Below are 27,733 nucleotides of genomic sequence, written 5' to 3'. Positions count from 1 at the left end.
CAGGATTTATAATAAGTGTGTGTGAGACACCTGTCTGTGTTTCTATCCTCCTAATGCAGCTCTATAAACATGAATCAGATTTAGATCAACAATACAGACATTTTAACAGTGTGTGTGTGTGTGTGTGTGTGTGTGTGTGTGTGTGTGTGTGTGTGTGTGTGTGTGTGTGTGTGTGTATGTTTGTATGTTGGTATGTGTGTGTGTGTGTGTGTGTGTGTGTGTGTGTGTGTGTGTGTGTGTGTGTGTGTGTGTGTTAAACTTACGCTGAAGAAAGTCTTCTCTGCTCTTTGGTTCTGAAGGTAAAATAATCTGAACTGCTGCAGCTTTGGAAACACAGAGACAAAATGGAGACAGAAAAATGAGGTGGAAACAGTTTAAAGTGTGAATGTGAAAAATTTGCTTCCTTACGTTTATTTCAGACGTCAACAACGTCACCATCTCAATTTATTCATCAGCTACGATTTTCTCCACAAATGTAAGATTTGTACTTTGTTTGTCTGCTAAATTGATCTTGATGTCATTTACAAGACTGATGCTAATACTGTGTGATTTTCTGCAGTCTTGTTCCTGCTTACTTCTTATTTCTGTTAGATGAATTTTATGGCTCTTTTTACTGTGATAAAGAAACAATGTTTGTTTGTTCACCTTGTGGTCTGATTTTGTTGAATTTCTCCTCACAGATTTGCTTCACTTGTTTTTTCAGATCTGAGAGAGATTTCCTCACTCCATCAAATGAGAGATGTTGATTGACAGTGAAGCTGGGTGAGTCGTCACATCCAGGAGAAACACAGAGAGACGGGAAACTCTACAGAGAGGAAACACATCATAGAGAAGGAGAAAAGTGGACGAGAGGAACGAATGAATCTCAGACTGAATCAGAACAAAGACACATTTGTGATCTCAGACAGGAACATTTCTTGTTGCTGTAATGAGCTTTTAGGAGGAAACTTTGTGATTAACAGCGCCCTCTGTAGATCAGACAGTGAGTGTTACCTGGAGGAAGTGGATGTCATCGTGTGTGTGTGAAAGCTGCTCCAGCCCAGTGACTCTCCTCTTAAGATCAGCAATCTCCTGCTCCAGTTGATTCAGGAGTCGTTCAGCTCGACTCACTTCATCTTTCTCCTGAGCTCTGATCAGCTCCGTCACCTCCGAGCGCTTTTTCTCCATGGAGCTGATCAGCTCAGTAAAGATCCTCTCACTGTCATCTACTGCTGCCTGTGAACGTATCTGTAAGGACACACACACACCCACCCCCCACCCCCCCACACACACACAAACACACACACACACACACACACACACACACACACACACACACACACACACACACACACACACACACACACACACACATCAATTTAAAGATCAACACTTCATCTCACAGTGACTCTATAATGTGTGTGTTTATGTGAATCTCTCAGTTTCCTCCTCACCTTAATAATGTCCACAGTCTGTTTCAGCTCCTGCACCTTCTTCTGCTTCTCCTGGATCCTCTGCTGGGATTTTATCTGATCCTCCTTTAAGTCATTCTGAGACCAAATACAACATGTTTAATTAATAGAAATAAAACTAAAATACAAAGAATTGTAGCTGTAATTAAATAAGAAACTACTACATTGTCCCCAGCACACATCATCACACTCATCACCCTCTCCTTTCCTGCTGATCTCTTTATATCAGACTGCTCTTAACATGGTGTCCTGTGATGATGTGGAGTCCCACCAGGGTGAACTCTCCTGGTTACCACCAGAGGCTCCTCAACCTGGATCAGGACAAATATATCTAGACCAAACTATGAGCAGAAGCTTCCCAGATCTCCGGCTCAGGGTTCTTTTCACGTTTCCACAATCACTATCACTCACTCGTTTAGTTGAAGGTGTTTTTTACTCGAAAATGACCTTAAACATCTTCCAATGGTATGAAACCTTATGTTATGTTGATATATAGTATTTTACATGTTACATTAATATTTTTTACATTTGAAATTACATATATTCATTTATATATTTATTTCTTATTTTTCTCTGTTCTATTTCTATACTTCTGTAAAGTTGCTTTGTGTCAGGATCCAGCCCGGACTTTGGCCACATGCTTTTGTTTATGTTCGGTGTTCACGTGTTTGCCCCACCCTTGTCTCTTCCTCCCCACTTCTGCACACCTCTTCCTCATGTGTCTAATTGTTAATAGTATTGTACTGTTGTCTTGTCTCTAGTCTGTGTCCCTGTTTTGTGTTTCTTAAGTTATTAAACACAGTTTATTTTATGCTATCCTGCATTTGGGTCTGTTTTTTTTTCTGAAGCGCGATACAAATAAACTGAATTAGAATTTATATTTTAATTTGTTGTGTGTGCATATATAAAGTAAATATAAATGTGTCTTAAAGAAGCTTCAACACTTTTAGAAGTAAAACTAAACAGACTTTGATCCAGTCTGTGAACCAGTCTTTACACAGACCGTGTAATAGATCATCATTATGCCGTTGGCTGTTTAAAGTACACTGACCGGTCTGAGGTGTTTACACGTCTTTACAAAACACACTTTGACTTTTAATAAAAATCCACCTTACACTGAATGACAGTGATATAACCAATCTGATCACCTCAATAAAAATTAGATTAGAAATAGAATTTGTAGAAATTAACTTAAAAAAAAAGAATAATAATAACCAGTTCTCACCTGTTTTTTAGTTCTTTCTGCTTTAACTGAAACTGTATCATGACCTTTGTGTTCTTCCATCGTACACAAGTAACAGATGAAGCTTTGGTCAGTACGACAATAGATCTCCATCAGTTTGTCATGTTCAGAGCAGATCTTCTCTTGGAGCTCTGCACAGGCTTCAACTAACTTGTGCTTCTTAAAGGCAGGAGACTGATAGTGAGGTTTAAGATGATCTGCACAATAGGAGGCCTGACAAACCAGACAGGACTTGACGGCTTTGCGTTTTCTCCCTGTGCAGGAATCACACTCTGCATCTCCAGGTCCAGCGTAACAGTGAGCAGGAGAAGCAGCTTGGAGTTCGGTCTTCTTCAGTTTCTCCACCACTTCAGCCAGCATGTTGTTCCTGCGTAGAACAGGCCTTGGAGTTAAAGTCTCTCTACACTGAGGACAGCTGTAGATGCCGTTCACATCCTCCTGATCCCAGTGAGCATTAATACACACCTTACAGAAACTGTGACCACAGGGAATAGCCACTGGGTCATTCAGGAGATCCTGACACAGTGGACAGCTGAAGTGATCCTTATCTATTGAAATACTGGCCTCTGCCATTTTCCCGCTCTCTCTCTCTCGCTCTCTCTCTCTCACACACACACACACACACACACACACACACACACACACACACACACACACACACACACACACATACACAGAGAGAAAGCTCTATAAGTTTTGTTTTCTCTGAAATGAACCTCCTGGATCAGTGTGGAGGTGTGGCTTTACAGAGAAAAGGAGCTCAGACTTTAAGGAGAAAGTGAAGTTCCACAAAAGGAGAGGGAATTTTTATTGGTAGTTTCTCTTTGATTTTAAATGACAGATTAATTATAATGTGCTTTTTTTCTCTTAAATTTGTGTATTTAAATAAGGTCGCTGACATTAAAGGTATAATTTTCAGACCCGTTACTCAGTAGCTTTCATATTTAAAAATCCCGGAGTAACTAATCAACTTTACTGACTGAGATGAAAAGAGAAATGCTTTTTACTCTGTTTTTAATGCACAAAGCTCGAGAAGTTCTCCTGATTCAATAAAATGAATAATAATAATAATAATAATAATAATAATAATAATAATAATAATAATAATAATAATAATAATAATAATAGGCAGCAGTGGCATTTAATTAGAACAGCTTTTTTTTTACAGAGTTTATTATCTCTAAATCATTTTTATTTGGAGTTTTTTAATTCATTCATTTAATTTCATTATAATCTAAAACCAAGAATCATTAATAAAAAATGCCTACAAATTATAAATCCTATTTAAATATGGACTCAGTAAATAAACACTAGAGTAAACAGAATAACATTAATTTATGTACAATTATGAAGCAGGAATTCAGTGAGTTTAAAATAAATTTTAAACTCACTGAATTCCTGCTTCAGATTTTTAATAAACATTTATTTCACTCTCTGACGACACTCACAGGCTCGATCCTCTGTCACGTCAGACATGTGACAAGCTCTCACAGATTAGTTTAAATCACTAAAACTAAAACTTCATTAACGTTCATTAACAAATTAAAATTTATATTAGAACATGAAGATCAAATCAATGTTTAAACAGTATTAGTTTAAAAAATTAAATAAGGTGTTTTATAATTTACATCAGAAACTCCCTGGTTTACACTCGCATGCATCTAATTTACATAAAATAAGCTGCCACTGTTGGGCCCTTGAGCATGGCCCTTATCCCTCTCTGCTCCAGGGACACTACATCATGGCTGACCATGAGCTCTGACCCCAACATCCAAAGCTGGGATATGTGAAGTAATTTATTCCACTAAAATAATAAAAAAGTCTTCTTCTTCTTCTTCTTCTTCTTCTTCATATACATTACATGCTCTAATTCAGTGGTCCCCAACCCCCGGGCCGCGGACCGGTACCGGGCCGCCCAAGGAACATTAAATTATTTCCATTTTATTCACTGTGGTGTATTTCTCTCGGGTTTGTGCGACTTTCCATGGACGAGAGGTTAACCGGGAGCTGAGAGACGTCACCTAAAGCCGCACCGATACCGCGCATGCGCAAAATATCATGATATCGGGCCGGGTTTAGGTGCTGAGCGGCTGCGAGCGGCAGTGGTGTTGTAGCTTTGGTGGAGAGAAGGTGTGTATCGCTCTTCTCTCTGTTCACCGGTACTTTGTCATGTTTAACAGTGCTTGGTGTACGTGTATATTGTGTTTGCTCAAATTTAACCCACAAATTTGCAAAAATGAGCACGAAACAGACATCGTAAAAAAGTTATAGTGAGTTATAAAGGCATGTTTAAATAGAATTAGATTAAACTTATTAATTTTAATTTAATTGTATAGCCGCAACCCCCCACCCCCAGCGGGCCGTGGTAAAATGATCAAACATTGACCGGTCCGCGGCGAAAAAAAGGTTGGGAACCACTGCTCTAATTCACTCTACTTTTACACTAAATGACCCTCAAATACAGATTTTCTCATTTGCATGAGACATGCCGTAATTTAATTTTGCTGCAAATGTAATGTAGAAAAATCACGTTGCTATTTATCTCAATATAATGTTTATCTAATTCACATAATAAACATTGTAATGTATCATAATATAAGTCAAATTTACATGAGACACGCCCCAATGATTACTAATATGCATCCCATTTACATGAGACACGCCCCAATGATTACTAATATGCATCTCATTTATTTGAGACACGTCCCAAGTTCTCCGAACATACATCTCATATGACACACTTACATATAGATACGAGATATATTTAGCGTTGTTATGTGATGAACATTACAACTGGTCTTTCTCACTATCTCTGTCTCTGTCTCTGTCTCTCTCTCTCTCTCTCTCTCTCTCTCTCTCTCACACACACACACACACACACACACACTCTCTCTCTCTCCCTCTCTGTGTGCCTCCCCCCCCCCACAGCTGAGGTGGAGCTCAGAGCTCAGAGGTGAGTAATTGAGGATTAATGAGTCCAGCTGAAAGACACAACAGTGGAACTCTGCAGTCAAGGGATTTAAACTTTTCCAGAAATGCCCATACAGATGGAAACAGGACTCATAATGAGAAGGACAAACTTACTTTACACATTTCCTAAGTGATGTTTCAGGAACATCCTCATCTTTGGGGTGTAACAGTAAACCTGCTTCATCACCACGCCATGTTGTGGATTATTTTCCAATTCAGCGTTTTCCAAAGGTGCATGAAAGATATCTGCTGCCATCTACTGGTCAGTGTGCAGAATGTTTAACATGCAGCTTCTTTTTCTCCATCTTTTTTCACTATCCCTTATTTTTTACCACCTCTTTTTCATTTTCTTTTTCTCTTAACCTCTGGATCCTTTAATGACTCATTAGCATGTTTATTATCTTCCTCATTCCCTTTTACTCTGACATGAGCTGGAACCCACAATTCAGAATCTTTACCCCTAAGTACTTCATGCTGTATAGTTTCTGTAATATGTTGTTTAGAATATCTTGCCTGGTTGAAGATGCTCCACAAGCTAAGCTATGAAGAGCTGATTGTGAATCTGTACATATTACACAGGGTTCAGGCTGCTTTTCGTCTGCACAGTGTAAATCTAGAAATATTGCAGTTCTCTTGTGGACACATTTATATGGTCTGTTGATCATTTTCCTATTTCTGTAGTGTACTGATGAATATTCTGCTGAAGATCTTATACCAATTTTAATATCCTCTGATCCATCTGTGAATATCTGAGTTATAAGATAAGATAAACCTTTATTCATCCCACAATGGGGACATTTCTCTGTTACAGCAGCAAAGAGAAAGAAATGCAAATATATATAAAAAGAATATAGACATACTTTGGCCACAGAGAATCATTCAGGAGATCCAGACACACTGGAAGCTGATCCACAGAAAAATAATCTACTGAAATACTGGACTCTGCCATTTTCCTGTGAGGAGAGTGAGTGTGTGTATGTGTGCGAGAGAGAGAGAGAAAGCGTTCGGTCGTTGGTTTGTTGGCTCGTTAAGTATTCTAAGTTTTGTGTTATAGTGTAACAGAGAGAGAGAAGCTGCGGCTTTACAGAAAAAAGGAGCTCAGGCTTTTTTTAATCAGAATCATAATCAGAATCAGATTTGTTGTCCAAGTGTGTTGACACACACAAGGAATTTGGTTCCAGCAGTTTGTGACTCTCAAAATTACAGACATAAATAACACTATAATACTATACAAACTATAGAAGAAAACAATACAGACAATGAGATACAATATAGACAGAATGAGTATAAAATATGAATAAAGAATTAATTAAAAATATAAAATATGAATATAGAATATGAACGATCAGTTATGTACATAAAGTGTGGGAGTGTAAATAACAATATTGTGTAATATCATGCTTTTTGTACAATTATACAGCAGCAGTAGTGTGTGTAATATATATACAGATGATGTGATGACTGACAGTCCTGATAATGCAGTACTTATAGATATGAAGCAGTGACTATAATTATGGTGAGTTGTTAATCAGGGTGATTGTCTGGGGAAAGAAACTGTTCCTGTGTCTCTCAGTATTAGTTCTGTAGTGCCTGAGAGAAGGGAGGAGCTGAAAGAGGTTGTGTCCAGGGTGCGAAGGGTCAGTAGTGATTTTTACAGCCCAGTTTCTGGTTCTTGTGTCGTACAAGTCCTGGAGAGTGAGCAGGGGGGTGCCAATTATTTTTTCTGCTGTTTTTACTGTGCGTTGCAGTCTGTTCCTATCCTGTTTTGTTGCTGCACCAAACCAGATGGTGATGAATTTGCACAGGACAGATTCAAGGACTGCAGTGTAGAACAGCACCAACAGCTCCTGCGGCAGACCAAACTTTCTTAATTAACGTAGAAAGTTGCTGGGCCTTTTTGATGATAGAGTTTATGTTGCACTCCCATTTCAGGTCTTGGGAAATGGTAGTGCCCAGAAACATGAAGGCCTCCACAGATGACACCGGGCTGTTGGATATTGTGAGGGGGAGTAGTGTTGAGGGGTTTTTCCTAAAGTCCACTATCATCTCCACAGTTTTGAGGGTGTTTAGCTCTAGACTGTTCAGACTGCACCATAGAACCAGCCGCTTCATCTCCTGCCGATATGTAGACTCATCGCCATCTTGGATGAGACCGATGAGCGTAGTATCATCTGCAATTTTCAGGAGTTTAACAGTTTTAATATAAAGAATCTCCTCTGTGATTTAATTTTTTTTAATTGAAATTATTTTTTTCATGTATTTGAATGAGGTAAATCATCACATTATATTTATAATATTCAGACACTTTTTACTCAGTACATTACATCTCGTCACATTACATTACCTCAGTCTTGTTCATTAGGGATCAATTTTAGGGATAAATAGTAACCTAACTTAAAACTTTGTAATTATTATTATATGTTTCTATACATTATTATTATATGTTTCCATATTAAAAACACTATACTTAACAATGGTCATTGTCTTGAAGCAGCTTTACAGAAATATAGAAATTTAGAAGAAAGATGATAAAGTTTGAGTTGCTATTTCTCTCTAACATTTATCCCTAATGATCAAGATTGATGTGACGGTGGCAAAAACTCTAAAGGGAACCCATCCTCATTTGGGTGACACTGGACAGTACTGTAAATGATGTAAATGTAAATAATGTCCTTTCTTCACAAGTTTATAGTCAAGTGGAATTGTACAACCTAGTCCTTCTGCTGAACTAACAGTCAGCATTATTTCTGAGTTCAAGTTTTTATTGTTATTTTAACCATATATATCTGACACAGTACACAGTGAAATGAGACGTTTCTCCAGGACTATGGAGCTACATAGAACAAGGACAGAGCTAAGGACTAAATAAGTTAATCCTAGACACATTAAGTGCATCTGTACAACCTGGTGTACACAGTGTGTGACAGAAGACAGTACACACAAAACACTACAAGACAATACACAAAAGCAGCGCCGACCAGAATACATACTATACATTCTATAGTACATGTGCAAAATACTCGAATGAACACTTGTGGGTTCGAGTCTCGGGCCGGCCACGACTGGTTTCTTTAAATGTTGTTTGAAAAAGTTTTTGTTTTATTTAAATGTGATTTCATTTTTTTGGTTTTAGCCCCTGTTGACATTCATAAGGTTTAGTGGTTATGTCAGGATTACTGTAACTGTAAGTTTCAGCAGGTTTGGTTGAGGCTTTACAGCCTCAAAGGGGGGTGTAATGTTGTGAAAAATCTTGAAACTCAAGAATGCCCCAAAGTATAGTATTATGTCTAAAGAATCAAGAATGCCAACGTAAAGTATTATGCCAATATTACAATTGGTGTCATGAGACATATTAGATTAGTTTAGATTCAACTTTATTGTCATTACACATGTGCAAGTACAAGGCAACGAAATGCAGTTTAGGTCTAGCCAGAGTGCAATAGCAGCAAGTGCATGATATACAGTTTTTACAAGATTTAAATAAGTTAAATAAATTGGTAATATAGAAGTAATTTACAGATGTGTGTACTATGAACATAATATACAGATGGCTATAATTATAACTGAAATTTACAGAAGGATGTAACAAAATATATGGCTATTACTATAAACATTAATTTACCTGAGCGGACGTGTCCGGCGCTGGTGCAGAGACCGTAAACAGAGACGTGGAAAACGTGGAGGACTTCAGGCTAAGTTAAAGCTAAACCCACATCGACCAGCGCTTCCAAGTATTTTTCTAGCCAATGTTCGGTCCCTGACGAACAAACTGGATGAGCTCAGGATCTGGACCCTCACACAGAGACTGATTACGGACTGCAATATCATGGTCTTCTCGGAAACTTGGCTTAACACCAGCATCACAAACAGCATGCTAGAGCTCGAGGGGCGCACGATTTTCTGGGCGGATAGAGATGCAGCATGCACTGGTAAGAACAGAGGAGGTGGCTTATGCATTATGTAAACAAAACATGGTGCACTGTCTCTGTCACTGTTTCTTCTCACTGCTCTGCTGATCTTGAATACCTGATCATTAAGTGTAGACCTTTTTATTTACCACGTGAGTTCACATGTGTTGTTGTGATAGCAGTGTATGTCCCCCCGGATGCTAAGGCTAGCATAGCCATGAAAGAACTAAGTTAGCTATCAACAAACTGCAGACAGTGCATCCTGATGGAGCCGTTATTGTTGCTGGGGATTTTAATCACTGCAATTTAAGATTTTTTCTGCCAAAAAGAGGTGTGGTGTGAACGTGCTAACCATGTCTGGATACTGTCATGCTCAAAACAAAGCCGTTACCAGGTGAGCAGCCACTTACACTCTCCACCTCTGAAGTGTGCTCCACCCTGGGAAGGGCGAATGCAAGGAAAGCAGCTGGCCCTGGTGGCATCCCTGGTCGTGTACTCAGAGCATGTGTGGATCAACTGGCCGAGGTCTTCACGGACATCTTTAATCTGTCCTTGGCCGAGGCAATCGTCCCCACCTGCTTCAAGTCTGCTACCATCATGTCGGTGCCAAAGCACACCACTGCAACAGAAATGGCTGACTTTCGTCCCGTGGCACTCACACCTGTCATCGCTAAGTGCTTCGAAAGGCTGGTCCTCACCCACTTTAAAACCTGTCTGCCACCCAGCCTGGACCCTTACCAATTTGCATATCACTCAAATAGATCAACTTAGGATGCCATTTCCACCGTATTTCATTCTGCCCTGACTCACTTGGATAAACCTGACACCTATGTCATGATGCTGTTTGTTGATTTCAGCTCAGCTTTTAATACAGTTAGTCCTTCCAAGCTAACCCTGAAGCTGGAACAACTTGGCATCAGCACACAACTCTGCAATTGGACTCTGGACTTCCTTACGAACATTTACATTTACATTTACAGCATTTGGCAGATGCCCTTATACAGAGCAACATACATAAGTGCTTAAATCTCTAACATTGAATACATTAATGCTGGCTCACTAGGTTACATACTTAAGATACCATGAGTTTAAAATATTTGTTAAAAGTTACAATGAAAAGTGTCAAAGGTTGTGTATTTTTTACATAAATGCAAAAGATAAGGAAAGAAGTGCTAGTTGAAGTGTTTCCTGAATAAGTAGGTCTTCAACCGCCATTTGAAAGTAGCCAGTGACTCAGCTGTCCGGACCTGTAGGAGAAGTTCATTCCACCACCTTGGTGCCAGAACAGAGAAGAGTCTTGTAGTACTGTATACTTGCCTCTGACCCTGAGAGATGGTGGGACCAGTCGAGCAGTGCTGGAATTTATGTATGTGTACAACCATTTTCATGAACGAATGTGCTTCACTGTGCTTGTAGGTGGTCGACAAAAAAGTGCAGTAAGATTTACAGCTTTGTGCAACAGCAACTTTAGTCAGCACTAGATGCATGTTTGAACCAATGTTTTCCAACACAAAATGAACATCAGTTCAGTCAGGACCACTTGAGTCAAAATAAGACAATTCTTTTAGACGTATTCGAAATATTTTATTTACAAGATTGTTAGAATTACATTTTGGTGGTATGGCTCTGTTCTGAATTCCCCATCCTTTTCATGAGCTCCAAGAAAGCTAGTCAGGGAACAGCAGCAGTTTCTGGGGACAATCTCCCATTTAACTGGGAAGCAGCAAAAAATCCCCCATTTAGAACAGAGCCTGCATCAATGACAACAACTGATTAATGACACTGATTAAGTTAAACACGAAGTTTAGGGGAGGAGGAGGGATGCAAGCAATGCAGAGGAAAACAGCCAAGCAGGCAGACAGAAATGCCTTTAAATAGGGTGCCCTGTTTGAAAGGGACCAGTTGAACGTTTAGCAATCAGATCTGCCGATAGGGCTGGGTTAGAGAATTTGACAGTCAGCTGATAGAGCTTGACTATGTGGCCTGCCTGAACTGATGGCGATCGCTACATTAGTTTAAACCAAATGGCTGCAACAGTAGTTCAAAATTTCTATGCATCAGACCCTTGGCAGTCCTCATAATTACACTACATGAAATTTAATGTCTTGATGTGATGACCTACAGCTCTTTGGAATGTTTAGATCAGGGATAGTTTACCATAACACTTGACTTTTAGCTAACTTGACAGTTTAGCTAGGATGCAAATCCTGAGCACAACAAAACTATACACAAGTTATTCCAAAAATATGATAGCATAAACTAAGCTATAGTGCCTTCCTAACCAGGATAACATTTTGGGAACAAAAAAAAAATGTCTACATTAGAAACCAAGTAATAAACCAAAGTATAGATTGAATAGTGTGTTTGATATAATTATGACTGTATTGTTATTTAAATGTTTCTAAAGTTAGTGTTTAGTTCTTAGTTATTTGGACAGTCAGTAGTGGTTTTATTAAAGATTACAGTTACAGTGTGGTTTAGTTTGCCATCTTTTGTTCCTTAGAGTATCTTGGCAACATCTAAACATCAGCCAGTTTCTGTAACAGTGGCAGACGTCCCTACAACGTTTCAGTTCATCCTCACTAAAGCATCAATGATCCAATTCCTTCACCACTACATCTAATAGATTCTCTATAGTGTTTGGACAGGGCTCTGGGAAGTGTTAAGTGCACTGTAAATATTAGATATATGCACTATATATGGTATACTGCTAATATCCATGTAATGGATGCCCAGCAGTGACAATGATGTCTGTAAATACAGTGCTGAAGATGATTAACTTCTAACTCCACACCACACACTGTAATGTCTGTCAGTGCTTTTCTGGCAATACAAAAAACCAACATCAGTCATATCTGCTCTGTGGGACACCTAGAATGGTACCTTAACACTGAAGGATGATGGTCTAAACACACTTCACAGAGTGAAATACTGACTCTAGTCAGTAACTTTACATCTGTTAAATACACATTTAAGATGAATGTACCTAATGAACATGTGCTGTTCATATTATAGCTTCACAAAGTGATGTCCAATAATGAGTTGGAAATGTGGATGCGTGTCACAGAGATGGAGAAAAAGAAACAAGCACTGGCTGTCATGCTATCGTTAACAGGGAGAGTGCGAGATGCTGCTCTGGAAATATCCGCGGATGATCTAAACAAGGATGATGGTATGAAAACCATTCTAAACAAGTTGGATTCTGTATTCCTGAAAGAAGAAAAAGATCGCCAATACGACGCGTATAATGAGTTTGATCGTATCACACTAAGTCCACGATCATCTCCACTGTCTTGAGCGTGTTCAGCTCCAGGTTGTTAAGGCTGCACCAGACAGCCAGCCATTCAACCTCCAGTCTGTAAGCAGACTCGTCACTGTCCTGGATGAGTCTGATCAGTGTGGTGTCGTATGCAAACTTCAGGAGCTTGACAGAGGGGTCATTAGAGGTGCAGTCATTCGTGTACAGGGAGAAGAGCAGTGGGGAGAGAACACAGCCCTGGGGGGTGCCAGTGCTGATGGTGCGGGTGCTAGATTTGAGTTTTCCCAGTCGCACTAGCTGCTGCCTGTCAGTCAGAAAGCTGGTGATCCACTGACATACAGAGGAGGGCACGGAGAGCTGGGTTAATTTGGGCTGAAGGAGTGATGGGATGATGGTGTTGAAAGCCACAAACAGGATCCTCACATAAGTCCTTGGTCTGTCCAGATGCTGCAGAACCTAATGCAGTCCCATATTGACCGCATCATTCACAGACCTGTTATTTTATGTAATTATTATTTACTAGTTGGATCTATTTACTGTTTGTATTATGGAGTTAATTATTTATCGAATTAAATGCCACAGTTGTGTAAAGGAGCGGCTGGAACACTTACAGAAGCGATACATTTACGGAGTGAAGACTACACCTTCATCTCCATCACAGAGTGAAGACTGCACCTTCATCTCCATCACAGAGTGAAGACTGCACCTTCATCTCCATCACAGAGTGAAGACTGCACCTTCATCTCCATCACCACAGAGTAAAGACTGCACCTTCATCTCCATCACAGAGTGAAGACTGCACCTTCATCTCCATCACAGAGTGAAGACTACACCTTCATCTCCACCACAGAGTGAAGACTGCACCTTCATCTCCATCACAGAGTGAAGACTGCACCTTCATCTCCATCACAGAGTGAAGACTGCACCTTCATCTCCATCACCACAGAGTAAAGACTGCACCTTCATCTCCATCACAGAGTGAAGACTGCACCTTCATCTCCATCACAGAGTGAAGACTGCACCTTCATCTCCATCACCACAGAGTAAAGACTGCACCTTCATCTCTATCACAGAGTGAAGACTGCACCTTCATCTCCATCACCACAGAGTGAAGACTGCACCATCATCTCCATCTCAGAGTGAAGACTGCACCTTTATCCCCATCATCACAGAGTGAAGACTGCACCTTCATCTCCATCAGATTCAATAACATATTTTTTACAATATTAATAAAACAAACTTAACTTTTAAAACAACTCTAGTCATGATATTAAATTTCATTCTCATATCTGGATTGTTACGGTGATTAATATCTTGTTTGGTGTTCACCATGATAATTAAGAGAAACCCCGCCCATGAAATGATCACATGACATGAATGACATAGATCTCAGCCAATCAGAGCGCTAATTTTAGCATTCCAGCAGCAGCCAATAAGGAGTCTCAAAATTTAACTCTGGCGATAAGCAGATGCAATACCGAGAGTTATACCGAATTCCAAGTTAACACTATGTGAACACTCTCAGGATGTTGTGGTGTAATAGGACTTCAAGAGAACATTTGACAGGGAGTTCCTCTGATATAGATGAATGCAGCCTCAGGAATAAGGAGGACAAAGAAGTCTGTCTACTAAATGAGGTCAAAACTTTTATTTTATGGTAACAGTGAACCAAAACATCTGTAACGTTTCCAAGTAGTTTCTTTAAAGATGATGGGAACACTACAGAAGACAGAGCTCTGACATCCTTGACGTCCTGACAAACCACAGATTATTAGTTTTGGCTATAGGGATCAACCTGGATACAACACACAAAATGAAACATCAGACCTAAGACAGTCTTGTTTACCATCACAAACATACAGAACACATCTGAACTAACATCTAACAAAATACAACAACAGAGCTACAGTAACATGTTCTTGTTTCTGCCACAACAAACACACAGAACACATATTAACCAAAGCATCAGAAAACTTTATACTGATTATTACTACACAACTGAATATTACTACACAACTGATTATTACTACACAACTGAATATTACTGCATTTTTCTGTATCATGCTAAATTGGGCTAGTCGGGTCAATGTGGTGATTGGAGTCAGATAGATTATTCAGTTAAAATTAGTCGGTATTCTAGTTTTTTATACCACAAGACCTACAACAACACAGTCTTGTTTCTGCCATCAGAAACACACAATAAAAATTGTGATTAAAACATTAGATTTTTTTAGTATTTGCATTTTTGGCTTTAGCGATTTTTGCCCCAAGGAAAGAAAAAAACATTTGAATTAACTTGAAAGTGTTTTTAAGCTGTGGAGGGATCTCCATATTTAAAGCATAGATCAGCCCATAAACTAAAGACGCGTCATGTGGAATGTTCTCAAGGCCAACCATGACACCCTCCAAAATAACTGCAGTCTCAGTGGCCTCCAATGGCAAACCATGTGGACAAATCTGTCTGTCCTTCCGCACCACACTGACAATTCATATTGATACTTGTGGTGGATCACAATCCTAATAAGAAAGAAAAACTATATGAAAATACATTCTGATATCACAAATGCAAACGTGTGTGTGTGTGTGTGTGTGTGTGCGTGCGTGCGGGGCGTGCGTGTGTGTGTGTTTATGTGTGTGTGTGTGTGTGTGTGTGTGTGTGTGTGTGTGTGTGTGTGTGTGTGTGTGCGATTTAAAGACCCAACCTGCTCAATGTGCTGTTACTAGTTCTTGAAGTAACACGAAAATTTGTAACAGGACTAAGCTGAGAATTACTGAGGATAATTTTGAACATTTTTCTTGGTGGTGCGAAAACCGAATACACCCCTCACATTTCTGTAAATATTTTATTATATCTTTTCATGGGACAACACTGAAGAAATGACTGCTACAATGTAGAGAAGTGAGTGTACAGCTTGTATAACATTTGCTGTCCCCTGAAAATAGTTTTAGTTATGATGTCATAGCTAGTCCAGACAGAGTCCCTGTCGGCACTTTGCACATCTATCTATCTATCTATCTATCTATCTATCTATCTATCTATCTATCTATCTATCTATCTATCTATCTATCTATCTATCTATCTATCTATCTGAATTTGTTCAACATTAAACAGTCTGGCTTTGTCAAGACAACATCAAAGTATGTCATGATAAACTTTACCTATCTACTGATTATTATTCTGAAATCTGGGGTTAGATTTTGGACAACGCTGACTTGTAAGACGTGTTATTCAAAAAAAGTATTTTAGGAGCTAAATAATAATGATTATTTCATTAAAAGGATTCATTTTATTTATCTAACAAACTAGACTGGATCCAAGTCATGATACTGTTTAGAGATTTGAGATCACTTCAGATTTCTGATATAACTAGCATGATCATGATCTACTGGATTGTATACTAAGATTTGTCAAGACATTATTGAAGAATGTTCCTCACATCATCAGCAGTCAAACGCAGCAAATGAGTGAAAAGCTGCCAGTGAGACTATATTGGATGATGAGAAGTAAACACTAAAATCCCTGCAACAGCTGAAACACACCAATGGAAAGGATAGGATTATCACCTGCACAATTACTCATGGGGAGACGTCTCAGAGACAGAAGAAACAGACGCAGTATTATGACAGGAGGGCTAAATGCTTACCTGATCTGCAACCTGGAGAAGGAATAATGATGCAAAAAGGAGATACATGGAAGCCAGATGTTCTTCTGGAAAAGCATGAACATCCACGTTCTTTTATAGTAAAGACTCCTGATGGAAAGCTGTTCAGACAAAATCACATACATTTAAGAAAAATGTCTCTTCAACATTTGAGAAAAGCATTGGCATGGATACTGATAGTCAGCAGTCGGTTGATGCATCACAAGACAATGCACTTGACAGTGAAAATGAAAATGAAAGAAATGATAATGAAAGCGTAGAGAACGAGCAAGCTTACCGTACAAGGTCTGTAAGAATTGTAATAATACCTGAAAAATACAAAGACTGAGAGTTAATACGATCTATGTGCATTGTTGGATGTGTAATAAGTTGAAATGTAATAGTTTCTGAGTATAAATGCATTTGTGAAACTGTGTTGAATAATGTTGTAGTTATGCTGAAACATTTGGTTGATGAAACTCAAATGCTGTATTTAAAAGATTGTGCAGAAATTCTATGAATCAGTATAACGGAATGTACTTAAGAAGGGGGATGTAACATATTGTATGTTATACATATATCAGGTTATGCGGACATCTAGTGGTCATCTAATACAATGACACCCAGAGACACGTGTGTATGTTTTGTTACTGAAGTCAGAAGAATAAAATTATGTGAATGAGCATGAAAAGCTGACAATGAGACTGTATTGGATAAAAATAATAAAAGAATACAATTATGTGAAGGAGCAGCAGCTCGTGGATTGTATACTATACGAGACGAGATGTAATGTACTGAGTAAAAAGTGTCTGAATATTATAAATATAATGTGATGATTTAACTTATTCAAATACATGAAAAAAACATTTCATTAATAAAGACTTAAATCACAGAGGAGATTCTTTACATTAAAAAAGTCTGAGCTCCTTTTCAAAGCCGCAGCTTCTCTCTCTGTTACATTATAACACAAAACTTAGAAAACGAAACTTAACGAACGACCGAACTAATGACCGAACTAACGACCGAACGACCGAACTAACGACCGAACTAACTGCCGAACTCTCTCTCACACACGCACGCACGCACGCACGCACGCACGCACGCACACACACACACACACACACACACACACACACACACACACACACACACACACACACACACACACACACACACTCTCTCTCAGTGCAGGAAAATGACAGAGTCCAGTATTTCAGTAGATCATTTTTCTGTGCATGAGTTCAGCTGTCCAGTGTGTCTGGATCTCCTGAATGATCCAGTGACTACTTCCTGTGGTCACAGTTTCTGTAAGGTGTGTATTAATACTCACTGGGATCAGGAGGATGTGAATGGCGTCTACAGGTGTCCTCAGTGTAGAGAGACTTTCACTCCAAGGCCTGTTCTACGCAGGAACGACATGCTGGCTGAAGTGGTGAAGAAACTGAAGAAGACTGAACTCCAAGCTGCTTCTCCTGCTCACTGTTATGCTGGACCTGGAGATGTGGAGTGTGATTCCTGCACAGGGAGAAAACACAAAGCCGTCAAGTCCTGTCTGGTTTGTCAGGCCTCCTATTGTGAAGATCATCTTAAACCTCACTATCAGTCTCCTGCCTTTAAGAAGCACAAGTTAGTTGAAGCCTGTGAGGAGCTCCAAGAGAAGATCTGCTCTGAACATGACAAACTGATGGAGATCTACTGTCGTACTGACCAAAGCCTCATCTGTTACTTGTGTATGATGGAAGAACACAAAGGTCATGATACAGTTTCAGCTAAAGCAGAAAGAACTAAAAATCAGGTGAGAACTGAATATTATTATTCTTTTTTAAGTTAATTTCTACAAATTCTATTTCTAATCTAATTTCTATTGAGGTGATCTGATTGGTTATATGACTGTCATTCAGTGTAAGGCGGATTTTTATTAAAAGTCAAAATGTGTTTTGTAAAGATGTGTGAAACAGTTCAGACCAGTCAGTGTACTTTAAACAGCCAACGGCATGAAAACGATGATGATGATGATGATGATGATGATGATGATGATGATGATGATATTTGACACGGTCATGTGCCACTTTATTCTGATTTCAAAGTCTATTTTGTTTTACTTCTAAAAGTGTTGAAGCTTCATTAAGAGATATTTATATTTACTTTATATTTATATATGCACACACACTAAAGTTCTAATTAAAAAAATTTTGAGGCTAATGAGTGTGATTGTAGTTTCTTAATTAATTACACCTGCAATTCTTTGTATTTTAGTTTTATTTCTATTAATTAAACATGTTGTATTTGGTCTCAGAATGAGTTAAAGGAGGATCAGATAAAATCCCATCAGAGGATCCAGGAGAAGCAGAAGAAGGTGGAGGAGCTGAAACAGACTGTGGACATTATTAAGGTGAGGAAGAAACTGAGAGATTCACATAAACACACACATTATAGAGTCACTGTGAGATGAGGAGTTGATCTTTAAATGGATAACTCTCTCTCTCTCTCTCTCTCTCTCTCTCTCTCTCTCTCTCTCTCTCTCTCTCTCTCTCTCTCTCTCTCTGTGTGTGTGTGTGTGTGTGTGTGTGTGTGTGTGTGTGTGTGTGTGTGTGTGTGTGTGTGTGTGTGTGTGTGTGTGTGTGTGTGTGTGTGTGTGTGTGTGTGTGTGTGTGTCCTTACAGATACGTTCACAGGCAGCAGTAGATGACAGTGAGAGGATTTTTACTGAGATGATCAACTCCATGTTCTCGGAGGTAATGGAGCTGATCAGAGCTCAGGAGAAAGATGAAGTGAGTCGAGCTGAACGACTCCTGAATCAACTGGAGCAGGAGATTACTGATCTTAAGAGGAGAGTCACTGAGCTGGAGCAGCTTTCACACACACACGATGACATCCACTTCCTCCAGGTAACACTCACTGTCTGATCTACAGAGGGCGCTGTTCCTCACAAAGTTTCCTCCTAAAAGCTCATTACAGCAACAAGAAATGTTCCTGTCTGAGATCACAAGTGTGTCTTTGTTCTGATTCAGTCTGAGATTCATTCGTTCCTCTCGTCCACTTTTCTTCTTCTCTATGATGTGTTTCCTCTCTGTAGAGTTTCCCGTCTCTCTGTGTTTCTCCTGGATGTGACGACTCACCCAGCTTCACTGTCAATCAACATCTCTCATTTGATGGAGTGAGGAAATCTCTCTCAGATCTGAAAAATCTAGTCGAACAAATCTGTGAGGAGGAATTCAACATAATCAGACCACAAGGTGAACAAACAAACATTGTTTCTGTATCACAGTAAAAAGAGCCATTAAAATTCATCTAACAGAAATAAGAAGTAAGCAGGAACAAGACTGCAGAAAATCACACAGTATTAGCATCAGTCTTGTAAATGACATCAATATCAATTTAGCAGACAAACAAAGTACAAATCTTACATTTGTGTAGAAAATCGTAGCTGATGAATAAATTGAGATGGTGACGTTGTTGACGTCTGAAATAAACGTGAGGAAGCAAATTTTTCACATTCACACTTTAAACTGTTTCCACATCATTTTTCTGTCTCCATTTTGTCTCTGTGTTTCCAAAGCTGCAGCAGTTCAGATTATTTTACCTTCAGAACCAAAGACCAGAGAAGATTTTCTGCAGTGTAGGTTTTACACACACACACACACACACACACACACACACACACACACACACACACACACACACACACACACACACACACACACACACACACACAGACAATGTTAAAATGTCTGTATTGTTGATGTAAATCTGATTCATGTTTATAGAGCTGCATTAGGAGGATAGAAACACAGACAGGTGTCTCACACACTTATTATAAATCCTGTGATTAACATCTAACATGTGGACATTCTATTACTGTAGATTTCTGTTATCTGACTCTGGATCCAAACACAGCACATCCTGAACTCATTCTGTCTGAGAAGAACAGAGTGGTGAGACAGAGTGAGACACAACAGCGATACTTTGATCATCCAGAGAGATTTGACGCCTGGACTCAGGTGTTGTGCAAGGAGAGTGTGTGTGGACGCTGTTACTGGGAGGTGGAGAGGAGAGGTGATGTTTACATATCAGTATCATATAAAGAGATCAGCAGGAAAGGACGGGTTCAGGAGTGTTTGTTTGGACACAACAGTCAGTCCTGGAGTCTGTGGTGTTCTTCATCTGTCTTTTTCTGGCATAACAGCATTCATACTAAGCTCCGAGGTCCATCATCCTCCAGAATAGGAGTGTATGTGGATCACAGTGCAGGAACTCTGTCCTTCTACAGCGTCTCTAACACCATGAGGCTCCTCCACAGAGTCCACACCACATTCACTCAGACTCTATACGCTGGATTCAGGATGTTGAGTAATAAGTCATCTGTGAGGATTTGTGATCCAAAATAAAATGTTAGTAAAAGTGTTTATAAAAACTATAAGTGAGGTGTGAGATTTAATTTGTCCCTGAGCTACACTGGACATTTTGTGTGCAGAAACTGGAACAGTAATGAATGCAGAATGTAGAAACAGACTATTTAACTGTATGCAATATTAGGATGGGTTTATTATAGTTGATATAAAAATCTTCAATGTCTCCTCAGAAATAATAAACTTTACTCAAACTGCTCTGTCTTTCTGTGCTGCTGATGGAAACACAACCTACTGTGTGTGAAAGACCTTTATTATCTTATATCTTTAACATTTCTCTGCTTAACAGTCCACTTAACATACAGTGCACTCTGGAATTATACAGAGAAGTTCCTTCCTGAATCCTTTATAATATGGTGACAGACTTCAGAAGTGGAAGAATAAACTGTTAATAAACTGTATTTTCTCCCTGTTCAGTCCTCTGCAAAGTCGCAGTACAGAGCAGGAGTCACGTGACTTTGTTTGAGTGACGCAAGCACGCGCTCCTGTGAGAGAAAAAACACCATGAAACAATGATATTTTCCATTTTGTGAACTTATTTTATTTGTACTTAAATTTCAGTTAACGTTCTAATGCAGTTTCAATATACAACATGGGCCTCGTTTGGGACGCTTTTCATAAACTGAGGTAAATAGTGTTGGTGTGTCGTTTGGGAATGAATCGATTCTTTGAATCCGTTTATCAAATCGGCTCTTGAAAGTTTTGGAACCTGTGGAGTCGTTTATGTGCTAAAACAGGGGGATTTTTGTGGGCTGTGACTTAAAAAGGTATAACATCGTAATATGCTATGAAGACTTCCGGAAAAAAATATTGTAGTGTCGATTCTTTGATTCGGCTCAAAACATATCTTGAACGTTTGGATCCGATTCACCAAACTGAAGAGTCGTTTTTGCGATCTTAAAATGCTTTCTTTCGGTTTTTTTCATTACTCCTGAAAGTAAATCAGTACTTTTTTGTTCATTCTATTGAAAAGGTCAATAATCGATTGATGAGTTTCTATTGTTAAAACACAGATATAAATAAACTGAATTTTAATTTAAATTTGAATTTGTCGTGTGTGCATATATATATATATATATATATATATATATTGTGCATATATATATATATATATATATATATATATATATATATATATATAGTAAGTAAATAAGTAAATATAAATGTGTCTTAAAGAAGCTTCAACACTTTTAGAAGTAAAACAAAATAGACTTTGAAATTAGAATAAAGTGGCACATGACCGTCTTAAATGTCTTCATCATCATCAGCAGCAGCAGCAGCATCATCATCATTATTATGCCGTTGGCTGTTCATTCATGCCCTCACAACCAGACTGTGAAACAGTTTCTTCTCTCAAGCCATCTAACTCATGGACTATTTATGCACAGACACTTTAATGCTGTTTTGCACATCAAAATTCAATGCTGTTATTGCTAGTGTACATATGTTTAAAAGAAACCTCTCACTGTTTACAAACCCTTATTTGCACAATGCCAAATACAATCTATACTCTGCTCAGTACAATATTTTTTATATCGGTATTGTAGCGTATTGGATTGTTTATGCCGTCTGACTTGCACCGTTTGCACTAGGTTGTGTGACAGATTTTAATATGAATTTAAATTCACAAAATAAATTTGTGTTTAGTTCTTCTGCATTCTATATAATAGAGATTGCTTTTGCCTGCCTGTTCACAAAGAGGAAATAAATCCGTGTTCTCTGCAAGAGGAAAACAGTAAAAATAATTTACAAATACTTTGAAGATGATTACAACTGTTTATAAAATATACCTGTCATTTGTTTGTAGTGTTAGTTCATCTGCATTCGATTACTTTTTGAAAATAAGATTGATTGCTTTTGCCTGCCGGTTCACTAGAAGGAGAAATCAAGCATCGCATTAGTTCAGGCAGGCCACCCAGTAAGCTGCATCAGCTGCTAATCAGCCGTCCACAGGCGCACTAATCCGGCACGACTTCCGTAATTTCCTTCCTATAAATCCTCGTTTGTGAGCGCTCGCTGCTGCGATCCAACCTAGCAATGCTGCTCGCCATTGTACGCATTTCTGCTACTATCAGCGCGCCACTTCTCTTAATATGTCCGATCCGAGCTCCGAAGAAGACCCGGGCCCTACGGAAAATCCTCATGGCCCATCAGTTCGCAGAAGCCCCCGCCTGGCGGCATATCGCCTCCACCGATCGTGGAATGGTCCGTCGAAAGAATCCTCGCGACCCTATTAAGCCATAATATCCAAGTGCCGCTTGGTCTCGATCACGGCCAACTGTTCCAGCATTTCCTGGAAAATATTCCAGAAGTACCTCCGACCCTACCTGCCCCTACCTCCAGCCCCAAGAAGGCAACCGCAAAAAGAAAGCACTGCTTGCACGCAAAAAACCCGTCAGCTCCAAAAAAGAGAACTGTTCGTCCCGACTTCACCCCACCGATCTCTGAAGATCCCGTGCTGACAGCCCTCCACAACATCCATTTTTCCCTCTCCAATCTCGATGCCAGGATCCAAGCCTTGGAAAAGCTGCCTCCGCCCATTCCCCCTATGGCCACCGCATCTACGGCACCTGCTCCGCCGGCCCCCGGTGCTTCCTCAACCTCCTCACCAGCTGGCATAGACCTAAGCCTCCTCCCCCGTGGCACGCTAGCGACGGCCCTTCCAGCTCATACCACCAGCGCCCTCTTCTTTCCACTTGCAGCCGCTATCTCTCCCCACCTGCGCGCCCAGATTCTCGCAGGTAACGACATTAACCTAGATAAGATCCTGCTGGGCTCCGAAGTTCAGGAAAAATGCACGGTCGACTGCGGGGACGTTTCCGTGTTCCTAAAAGATAACGACCTGAGGCTGTCCAATCGCCTAACCATGGCCGAGTTCAATGTCGCTTTCTGCGTTTTTAGAGACGTCATCTGCGACTCCTATCCGGAGCGCAGGGCGGAGCTAGACACCTACCTGGCTATCATTTCGGACCTCGCTATGACTTATGGCGGGACCCTTTTCGATGACTATCACAAATCTTTCTCGGCCAAGTCAGCTATGTACATCCAAAGGCATAACCAAAGATTAGATTGGTCGGCTGTAGACCTAGCTCTCATCAGCAGGCATTTCACCGGTCACCGCGCGCTGTCGTGCTTTCTGTGCGGCGCTTTCACGCACACCCCTCCTCTGTGACCGAGGTCCGCCAAATTCGCTATTACGGCCGAACACTCCCCTAAAGCCAAAGACGACGAACAGGTCTATCCCATGATTCATACTCCCATGTGTTATAGTTTTAATGAAAGCGTATGCACCTATCGTAACTGGAAATTTATTCACGCTTGCAGCTACTGCGGAGACGGGCATCCAAAGTCTGTCTGCCCCCGGCGAACGCACGCTCTCTCCATAAAGAGAAAGTAATACCAATGCAGGTCAATATCCCCGAACTGGACAAAGCACTCACAAAGCATCCTGACCACAGTTTCGTCCATTATCTTATCACCGGACTCACTCAAGGCTTTTCAGCTGGTCTAACTACGCGTCCCCTTAATTCCTACATCTGCAACAACCTCCAGTCCGCTCTCAAAGAACCTGAAGTGGTCGATCTTCTCCTGGCTAGAGAGGTAGATAAAGGGTACATGATTGGCCCCTTCGATATTCCCCCCTTCCCAATTTATAGGATAAATCCTCTCGGCCTGCACGTCTTCGATACCTTATCGGAAGTGCTCTGCTGGATTCTACTAAATAACTGCAGGCTGCCATTCGTCCTCCACCTTTTAGACGACTTCCTCGTCGTCGACTACCCCAATTCTCTCCCTGAGCGAAGTATCAACATCCTGAAAGAAACCTTTAAGAAATTGAGCATCCCCCTCTCAGACGAAAAAAACGTGGGTCCCTCAAATTCCTTAGAATTCCTCGGAATTAATCTAGATAGCAATCTCATGCAAGCTTCGCTGCCCCTTGATAAACTCGTCTGCATCAGGGAAATTATGACAGACACAGTGGAACATGACTCCATTTCCAAAAGAGAGCTGCTCTCTCTGCTAGGACATTTAAATTTTGCAATGCGGATCATTCCGCAAAGTCGCTCATTCATTTCTAGACTCCTAGGCATTTCAAAAACAGCCGAGCATTTGCACGATTCTATAACCTTGGACGCTGGCTGCAAGTCCGACTTGCATTTCTGGTCCCTGCTATGTGCAGGATGGAACAGAATCTCCTTCTTTTACAACAATACGATCGAGACTTCCGTCGCGCTCAAATTCTATACCGACGCCGCCCCTCAAGAGGCTTCGGAGGTCTCTTTAATAGTCAGTGGTTTGCCAGCGACTGGCCAAAAGAGTTGTCCGCCCTTCCCCCCAACGCTCTCTCTACCGCTTTATTAGAACTATATCCCAGAGTCGTGGCGTGCATCCTCTGGGGCGATCAGTGGTCCAGGAAACAAATTCTAGTGTACTGTGACAACGAAGCAACCGTCCACATCATCAACAAAGGGCGTTCCTCTGTCCCCTTGATTAACAGGTTCCTAAGGTGCCTTACGTGGACATGCGTCACCTGCAACTTCATATTGCGCGCAGCTCACATTCCCGGGCTTGCCAATAAAATAGCTGACTGTCTGTCTCGTTTTAAATTTCAGGATTTCCGAGCGCTGTGCCCAGATGCCTGATCCTCTGATCCTCAACTAAGCTCTACCCTACAGTCATACCTCTCTGCAGCCTCACTGTACATGAGATCAAGCCTAGCCAAATCCACTTTAAAAGCCTACAACTCCGCGTGGTTTCGCTTCATCAGCTTTAGCACCACTTTCTCAGCCCCCGTTCTGCCTTTCAACCTTGCCATCGTGAGCGCCTACATCGTGCACTGTATCCAAGCACAAAAAATGCACCTGCTCCTCGACGGCATCAGGAAACAGACACAGAAAGGAGCAGACAAGCGTCTCCCTCTCACCGTCCCTCTCATTAAAAAACTGGTTACTATACTGAGACAAGGGTGCTTCAGTCCTTACCAGGATCTTCTCCTGGAATGGTGTTTCTATGTGCCTTCTACGGTTTCCTCAGGTTGGGTGAATTCATGACACGTAACAACAAATTCGACACCTCCCACGACCTCATGGTGTCGGACATCACCCTAGATGAACATTATTTTTCAATTTTCCTAAAACACTTAAAATCCGACAAACATTTCAAAGGTATTCCCATTGCAATAACTCGTACTAACGCAGAGTTCTGCCCCGTTTTTTCCATGTCCCGGTATCTGGGTCTCCGCATTCACGCCCGGCCCGACGAACCGCTGTTCCTGACCGAGGAGAGCAAAGCCATGTCAAGGTCATGGTTCGCCGGCCTTCTACGCACGGCCTGCCAATCCTGTGGCATCTCACCGGAGCTCTACACGCCACATTCCTTCCGCATCGGAGCCGCGACAACCGCAGCCTCGGTCACCTCAATTCACACCATAAAAAATCTAGGACGATGGTCCTCCACGGCTTATGGACGTTACATCCGTTCGCGAACCATGGACATGTTAAAGGCCCAAAAAGCTATGGACCCCCCTGACCGCTTCTGCCTCCCATGCGCGTTCCCCTCCAACTCTCTCCTCTCCTACCTCCTACGCTCGTCACACCCCCCGCTCCGCCGTCCGCCCGTTGTGCGCCACGCCTACCGCTCCCAGCCTGCATTCCCCAGGACACGCCGCTCCACCGTCCTCCCGTAGTGCTAAGACACGTGTGCTTGGCGGGGATGCCCCGTTGCGAAGCTGCTCGTGGGATTCCAAAAATAAATAAAGAAATGAATGACTAATCTTTGGCCAGCAGCATGCTCGCCGTGCTCGCCCTGGGTGACACTTCCCTTACCGTCTCCACAATATCTTAGTGGGTATGCAACAAGCGTTGTCATATCGCGTGGCGGGGCATATGCGTTTTAGCAACAGCTGTCGCGATTACGCTGCAAGCCAGCCCAGGGCGACGCATCCTCCACATCTCCACTAGCTAGTGGACCCCAACTCCTATAGTCCATCACGTGGCGGGGCCCCCGGTCCTCCCTCTTCCCATGACCCAAGCTTAGCCCTGACTCAGCCTCGCACACCGCATACCGCCCGCTCGGCCAATACGCCCGGCCGCGTTTTGCGGTCCCGACGCCACGCATCAGTTATGTTAGGGGGTCCCCCTCTGGCTATGGTTTTGTTTTGGGGGTCTATTCATTCCCCAGCTGCTGCCTCCCCGCCCCGTACATGCATGCACACGGACAGGCGTGCGGGAAAATTCTCCCAGAACAGAACCATCCCGCCAACACTAACTGTATGCTTCATCCATCATTTACGATGTGGTCCTGACTGAAATCAAGCATCACGTTAGTTCAGGCAGGCCACGCAGTAAGCTGCATCAGCTGCTAATCAGCCGACCACGGGCGCACCAATCCGGCACGACTTCCGTAATTTCCTTCCTATAAATCCTCGCCTGCAAGCGCTCTCATGCATCGCCACTGCTGCGATCCAACACCCTCCTCCGTGTCCGACTCCTCCAGCCAGAACCTCTCTCTGGCACCGATTAACTGCTACACAAAAAACAAACAAACAAACAAAAAAACGCAATTTCGCTTCTGATTCTGAGCAGGGGGGGGGGGGGGTGTGTGTGTGTCTATTCATTCCCCAGCTGCTGCCTCCCTGCCCCATCCAGAGCCCTGCTTTGCAAAGTTATTGTAAATTGTGATAAATAAATATTTTCCCAAAAAATGTTGGCAGTGAAGAAACAGCGTGTTTATGTCATTCTTTTACATCTCCCTCTTTTCAGAGGTTTAACAGTTGCACACTATGCACTTCATGTGGCTAGGACAACATACTTTTAGTCCTTAGCTCTGTGTTGTTTATGTCTCTGTTTCGTA

At 41.1% G+C, this 27,733-nt stretch overlaps 2 protein-coding genes and 1 long non-coding RNA gene across 5 annotated transcripts in view; 1 reads left to right on the top strand and 2 right to left on the bottom strand.

The window, feature by feature from the left end:
- LOC113649084 (E3 ubiquitin/ISG15 ligase TRIM25-like) overlaps positions 1 to 3,336 on the bottom strand; it is a 32,098-nt gene extending 28,762 nt beyond the window's left edge. For 2 of the 3 annotated variants that reach the window (XM_047820567.1, XM_027156698.2), the window contains exons 1-5: positions 2,677 to 3,335; positions 1,434 to 1,529; positions 994 to 1,227; positions 646 to 805; positions 264 to 323 (exon numbers count right to left, since the gene is read on the bottom strand). In XM_047820567.1, the coding sequence (XP_047676523.1) occupies positions 264 to 323; positions 646 to 805; positions 994 to 1,227; positions 1,434 to 1,529; positions 2,677 to 3,267 (1,141 nt within the window). In that variant the 5' untranslated portion in view covers positions 3,268 to 3,335. Of the gene's footprint in view, positions 1 to 263; positions 324 to 645; positions 806 to 993; positions 1,228 to 1,433; positions 1,530 to 2,676 lie in introns of all 3 variants that reach the window. The other variant, XM_027156699.2, reaches the window with a different exon arrangement.
- A 3,772-nt stretch (positions 3,337 to 7,108) lies between these two features.
- Positions 7,109 to 16,790, bottom strand: LOC113649090. The gene is made up of 3 exons (XR_003442062.2): positions 16,771 to 16,790; positions 16,476 to 16,594; positions 7,109 to 7,835 (listed from the first exon to the last, which is right to left on the bottom strand). It is a non-coding gene; the product is annotated as an uncharacterized LOC113649090 (long non-coding RNA).
- Positions 16,791 to 17,553: 763 nt separating this feature from the next.
- On the top strand, positions 17,554 to 21,078 carry LOC113649088 (E3 ubiquitin/ISG15 ligase TRIM25-like). The gene is made up of 6 exons (XM_047820597.1): positions 17,554 to 18,267; positions 18,769 to 18,864; positions 19,136 to 19,360; positions 19,549 to 19,708; positions 20,032 to 20,091; positions 20,337 to 21,078. The coding sequence occupies exons 1-6, from the start codon at positions 17,668 to 17,670 to the stop codon at positions 20,858 to 20,860; spliced, it is 1,665 nt and encodes a 554-aa protein (XP_047676553.1). The 5' UTR covers positions 17,554 to 17,667; the 3' UTR covers positions 20,861 to 21,078.
- Positions 21,079 to 27,733: the final 6,655 nt, after the last annotated feature.

Source organism: Tachysurus fulvidraco, chromosome 11, assembly GCF_022655615.1.
Source record: "Tachysurus fulvidraco isolate hzauxx_2018 chromosome 11, HZAU_PFXX_2.0, whole genome shotgun sequence".
NCBI classification, from domain to species: domain Eukaryota; kingdom Metazoa; phylum Chordata; class Actinopteri; order Siluriformes; family Bagridae; genus Tachysurus; species Tachysurus fulvidraco.
This window is presented reverse-complemented; position numbering and strand designations above follow the sequence as displayed.

Excerpts from the sequence above, each read along its gene's own strand:
- LOC113649088 (XM_047820597.1), top strand. The coding sequence starts at position 17,668 with ATGACAGAGTCCAGTATTTCAGTAGATCATTTTTCTGTGCATGAGTTC. Across the intron at positions 18,268-18,768 it reads CAGAAAGAACTAAAAATCAG|AATGAGTTAAAGGAGGATCA; the intron begins GTGAGAACTGAA and ends ATTTGGTCTCAG. Across the intron at positions 19,709-20,031 it reads CAACATAATCAGACCACAAG|CTGCAGCAGTTCAGATTATT; the intron begins GTGAACAAACAA and ends GTGTTTCCAAAG.